A 6,270-nucleotide genomic window follows, 5' to 3' on the forward strand; every position below is an offset into this window, starting at 1 on the left:
TTGTCTTGGCCAATCAAGGTAGGTTTATGGCTATTTTCACCATAGTGGGGTTGTTAACCTCGCCAAGATTGGTGACTCAAGCGACCTCCCGGCGTCAGTTTGGTATCAGAGCAAGGTCGGTCCTCACGGCCTTCACCTTGCTTTAGTAGAATTTTATTTGATTTGTGGTGTAGGTCTTTGGCATGGATTCGCTAATGGGATCTTTTGGTATGGATTCGTCAATGAGATTGCCACAGATCTTGTAAAATTTATCTGATTTGTGAGTGCGAGTCTATGGTGTGGAGTCACCAATAAAATCTTTTGGTGTGGATTCATCAATAAGATCATCTGCAAGTAGAGTTAGCGAACTTTGTGTTATGAATTAGTCCCAAATTGTTTGAGTCATGAAGGCTTTTTCTTCTCCCACTAGTATAAATAACTTATGTACCTTTTATTTATGAAATAGAGTTGAAGTTGTTTTGAATATGAAATAAGTTGTATGCTTATTTTCCTCTAGACTCTTTGAGAGTAAGAGGTGCATCCTTGACTTGGCCAATCAAGATGGGTTTATGGCTATTTTCACCATAATGGAGTTGTTAACCTCGCCAAAATTGGTGAATCTAAACTATGTCACCATAGTGAGGTTATTGACCTCGTCAAAATTGGTGACCCAAGCGATGTCCCGTCAATTAAATTAATTTTGTTGTTATAATGAAGTTATATTCTTAAATCATAAATAAACATTCCTCGTTATACACTTTTTATTGCATTTGAGGAAGAAATAACAATACTATTTTTAAAGTGAAAAATATTATTTATATATTAAAATCAGTCATTAAATCAAAACCAAAATAAGCCATGGAGAGATGAATATTACACAAATAAGTCAAACGAAAAATTGATTCAGCAATCAACCAAAGCACAAATATATGTAGTTCGAATCAAACCGTTTCGAACTTTGATTGAACGTAATTCGAATTGAGCTTACTCGAATTACATAAAAAGCTAATACATACATAATTCGAATTGAGCTTATTCGAATTACATGCAAAGCTGAATCATACATAATTCGAATTGAGGCAATTCGAATTACTATGAAATGTGAACTAAGCATAATTCGAATTGAGGCAATTCGAATTACTATGAAATGTGAACTAAGCATAATTCGAATTGAAGCAATTCGAATTACACATTGCACAATTCAAATTAGGCTAATTCGAATTAGTGTGGTGCAAGCCTCTATATATATAATGTGAACGTGAGTTGCTCTCATTAGAGGGATAAGATGGCTAGTGAGGAGAGTTTTGTAGTGTTAGTTCACCACAGAGGATCGATTAAGAGAAAAACTCGTTCCGGTGTGAAGTTCACTGATAAGGATCCTCTCTGTATTATCGTGAGGCCTACGACGAGCTATGATGACCTTGTTAGCTCTGTACTAGTGAAACTTGGTTTGGAAGGTGTGAAACGGGTAAAGAAGTTTTTCTATCGCATTCCAATCACGGTGCTCCAAGAAACTGTGAAGTATGATTATTTCACGATCGGGAGTGATGAGGACTTGCAAGTCATGTTTCATTGTCGCCGGTAGTTTCCCGAAGTGAGGACACCAGAGCTGTTGGCAAAGTTGGTTGATGTGGTATCTAGCTCGGGGGGTTCGAACCGGAATACCACCACTTTAGCCACGGTAGCCGGTTCTAGCTCCAGACCTGCCGTCGTTTCTTCCTCTGTCCCTGCGTACGCCACCCGTACAGCCTGTCGCCTCCCCTTCGTTCGCTGTTGATCTCAATGGCAGTGTTGGCGACGATGTTAGTACAGGAGAATTTCTGCCGACCTCTCTACAGTGTGTTGCACCGGCTGGGGTTGGAGATGGATTGTTGGATGATCCAGAGGACGATGATGTCGAGCCGGATATGATTGATGATGACAGTTGCGATGATATTGGAGCCAGTGAGCCTGCAGGGGCGGGAGGGGGATCTAGATCTAGCACACAGCAGTACCCTACACATTTTTCATCTTTGGACATGGATGCCATGAGTCAGGAGGGGGTTCCTGGCTAGCCTGCTGGATTTGGCGCTAGAGATGCGGAAGGGTCTGCTGGTCTGACAGAGTTCTAGGTTAGTCAGCAATTTCAGGATAAAGATGAGGCCCTGTTAAGTTTGAAGACTTACAGCATCCGCCGAGGGATACAGTATAAGGTAGTGGAGTCTGACTATCGCCGGTATGTGGGAATGGGTGCACATGGTTGATTCGGCTGAGTCTCCGGCAGCGCAAGGGCATTTGGGAGGTCAAACGGTACAATGGACCGCATACGTGTCTCGCCACCTCCATCTCCAGCAACTACAGGAGTTTGGATTATCATGTGATATCGGCATTCGTTATGCCAATGGTTAGGGCTGATGCATCCGTCAGCATCAAGGTGCTCCTAAATGCCACGGTCGCACACTTTGGGTTTAGGCCAACGTACAGGAGGGTCTGGTTGGCGAAGCAGAAGGCTGTTTCCGTCATCTATGGTGACTGGGATGAGTCGTACAATGAGCTCCCTAGGTGGGTGTTAGGAGTCCAGTTGACCATGCCTGGTACTGTTGCAGTCCTTAGGACGAGCCCTATTCGAGTTGGGGGACAGCTGGACGAGTCTCAAGCTTATTTTCACAGACTGTTCTGGACGTTCGCACCGTGTATCGAGGCATTCTGTCATTTTAAGTCGTTGGTGAGTATTGACGGCACCCATCTATATGGCAAGTATGGAGGAACGTTGCTTATCGCGATTGCACAAGACGGGAACTCCAACATACTCCCTGTTGCATTCGCACTAGTCGAGGGTGAGAATGCTGAGTCGTGGTCCTTCTTTCTCTCTCACCTGCGTTAGCACGTGACACCACAGCCGGGTCTGCTGGTTATATCAGACAGGCATAACGGCATCAAGGCCGCGCTCGAGGCTCCCGACGGGGGATGGCTACCTTCAGCTGCATACAGGGCATTCTGCATTCGACATGTAGCAGCAAATTTCGCTCTCACCTCCAGCTGCATATAGGGCATTCTGCATTCTGCATTCGACACGTGATCCGCACGGCTCTCCCAATGCAGATGCCAAAACTGAAGAGCCGATGGGAACCAACGATCACCTCCTCTCCCGTCCTTCGACATCAGAAAGTCGATGTTCAGGGCGGGCTGCGGATGGGGCTGGACTCCGCCGAACTGTGGTAAAACCCTATCTATCTGATGCCACGCTATCACGGCAAAGTATATCAGTGACGTCACAGACCGCCACATCGCCGTATGCCGTGGCTCCAACACCTCCGGATGTACAACCTGTAGTACCTCGGGGGAGCTATAGGGCATCCAGATAAACTGCAGAAAGATTCCAACATTGTCAGACCAATTCATGATCCAAAGTCATAAAGTTTAATTAATTAAATAAACATATCCGGTTAGTATACTCACATCCCTGGCCTATAACATGTCTATCCTCAGTCTCCAGTTCTACACTCTAGGTCCTTTCTCGCCACCGGAAGGGTTGTAACCTGACCACCTGCATCTCACATTGGTGTTAAAGCTAAGTAAAAGTGTGACAGATTTGTATAACATAAGAAGCGAACATGGAATTAACTAATTTAAATTAAAATAGAAGGGTTTCAGTGGGGTACCTTGAGGCCAACGGTCAGCTGTACGTATCATACCCAGCAGGCCTAAACCTAGGAAAGCGCCAGAAGATCCAGGACTGAAGTAACTGAAGTGGGCCCGCTAACTTTACCACATGTCTGTTCGCCACTCGGCACATGCACCGGTACAACCATGCTAGTGCTGCGGACCCCAGCTGTAGGTACCCATCTTCTCAAGTCTAGCTACGTAGGGAAGCCATCTGATGTGAATGCGGTTGCCAGACTTGTCGGCAAATAGCTGAGTACCCAACAACATCATGATATATGCACGAGCAAAGCGCCGCACAGTCTCCTCATCGGCTCCCGCTGGGCACTCCCCAAAAGTCTTCTGGAACCAAGTGCAGTTTACGGCAAACTTCTGAACTTGGCTCGGAGGAGGAATCACTCCTAGCAACTCCTGGAACCACACCCAGGCAGGACGGCCACCCTCGATGTATATCTGGAAGTCTGTAAGGCAACCACTGACATAGCGCCTGTCCACTGGCAACCCCAACTGGTACGCCACATCTTGAAGTGTGATCGTGCACTCTCCGAACGGCATGTAGAAGGTGTGCGTCTCCGGACGCCACCGCTCAACGAATGCACTAACAAGGGACTCATCTAATCGGAACCATCTATCGTTCAGTCTCGCAAGATGGTATAATCCGGCCATCTGCAGGTACGGAACGTATCTCTCATCGAGGGGCATGCCCTGCTGCCGCCGCATGCTCGAGATTCAACGTTGCGGCTGCGAAAACAAGGACCACATACATAAGGAAAATAATAAACCACACAGAAAAGCAATGTAATAAACCACTACCAAAACCGCATGCAAATTCACCACCCTAAACCGCATACAATACCGCTAACATAAACCGCATATAAAACCATTAAATAAACCACATGCAAGACCATTAACATAAATCTCTAACATAAACCGCTAACATAAACCATCAACAAAACTTGTATACAAAACCACTAAAATCAACCACACACATTACCACTAACAAAAACCACTCACTCAAACCGCTAACGTAAACCGCTAACATAAACCACCTCGAAAGCCACTAACAATACAACATGCAAAACCACTATAAAAAAACCATTACCAATACCACATGCAAAGCCAGTAACAGAAACCGCTAAATTAAACCGCCTACCAAACCGCAAACAAAACCACTTCAATAAACCACATGCAATACCAACAACAAAAAACCACGTGCAGCATCACAAAAATAAAGCACAAGAAAAAAAACCACTAACCTCGTCATTGATGACACCGGCAATATGAGCCACTCTATCCAACCGATACAGTCTACCTGGATCGTCCTCCATCAGCTAAATACTCTGCTCGAGCCTTTGTCGGAGCGAAACTGGGTCGTTTTCTCTGGAATTTGGTGGGGTCTGAGAGTGGAAAAGTGGTTCGAATGGGTTGGATTCGAACTCTTTTTATAGGAAAATCTAGTGTAATTCGAATCACCACTATTCGAATTACTACTAGTGGCGAAATGTGCGTAGTTCAAATCATCTCGATTCGAATTATATAGGTTTCCATTCTCATGCTAATTTGAATCACCTAGTGTCGAATTAACTAAAGCTAATTCGAATTGCATCAATTCGAATTACGTGGAGTTCATGTGTATATGTAGTTCGAATTGCATGATTCGAATTATTCAATATTCAAGTTCGAAATGAGGTGATTCGAACTACATTATTATGTGCATTGGTTGATTGCTGAATCAATTTTTTGTTTGGCTTATTTGTGTAATATTCATCTCCCCATGACTTATTTTGGTTTTTTGCCCTAAAAATAACTTAGATTAATTAACATAACACTTTTGAACTTAATCTATAACAATATTATATATCTTCCTAGAGTACATATATAAAGTTGCTTATCTAATTAATCTTGTCACTAAAATATGACTGAAAAATATCAATAAAATATCATATAATCATACATAAAACTCAGAATTCCACGGAAGTTCCATGGTTGGAACTTGGAAATGTAATTCAAACGCATGTTCTATTGTGCATGCTTAATAATTCCAGCTCCAAAATATGCAAACAGAGGGACACTTATTCCTTATCAAATCATGCATACTTTTGTATTCAACCATCAATACCATTTCAACTGAACTAAGATACTCAACTTATTTAAAAGTTTCGATATGTCACAGTAACATGTATTATGTTTGAAATTTTTGTAATTATGTATTTAAATCATGTGTCACATCTTGATTATCGAGGGGAGTTTAAAAAATGAACAATCTCGAATACTCGGATTTAGATTTGTGTCACAAGAGCTAAATGGATACTGAGTACCCGAATATGTGCAAAATCTGTAAAGAGTCTCGGTACCTCGAAATATGCACAAAGTTTCAATTGGCTTCTCGATCACCAAGATGTGTGTATAATTAAATTGATGCTATATTTGTTTGATTTTTATTTTTTCATTTCATCCCATTTAATTCAAATAATTTTAAATTTTAAAATTATAAAAATATTTTAATTTAAAATTTAGATAATTATAATTTAAATTAATAATTTAATTAAATTAAATAAAAATAAATATATTTGTATTGTTGTACTAATTATTTATGAGTATTACAAAATTAATTTTTAAAAAATAACATTATTTGTTTAACCTGTTCTT

The 6,270-nt window shown here is 41.8% G+C and overlaps 1 protein-coding gene across 1 annotated transcript; it reads right to left on the reverse strand.

Moving 5' to 3' along the window:
* LOC107645355 (protein MAIN-LIKE 1-like) lies at positions 3,772–4,341 on the reverse strand. The gene is made up of 2 exons (XM_016349366.1): positions 4,225–4,341; positions 3,772–4,128 (listed from the first exon to the last, which is right to left on the reverse strand). The coding sequence occupies exons 1-2, from the start codon at positions 4,339–4,341 to the stop codon at positions 3,772–3,774; spliced, it is 474 nt and encodes a 157-aa protein (XP_016204852.1).

This window comes from Arachis ipaensis, chromosome B01 (assembly GCF_000816755.2).
Source record: "Arachis ipaensis cultivar K30076 chromosome B01, Araip1.1, whole genome shotgun sequence".
Lineage (NCBI taxonomy): Eukaryota > Viridiplantae > Streptophyta > Magnoliopsida > Fabales > Fabaceae > Arachis > Arachis ipaensis.

Excerpts from the sequence above, each read along its gene's own strand:
- LOC107645355 (XM_016349366.1), bottom strand. The coding sequence starts at position 4,341 with ATGCGGCGGCAGCAGGGCATGCCCCTCGATGAGAGATACGTTCCGTAC. Across the intron at positions 4,129-4,224 it reads TCCGATTAGATGAGTCCCTT|TTGGGGTTGCCAGTGGACAG; the intron begins GTTAGTGCATTC and ends GTGGCGTACCAG.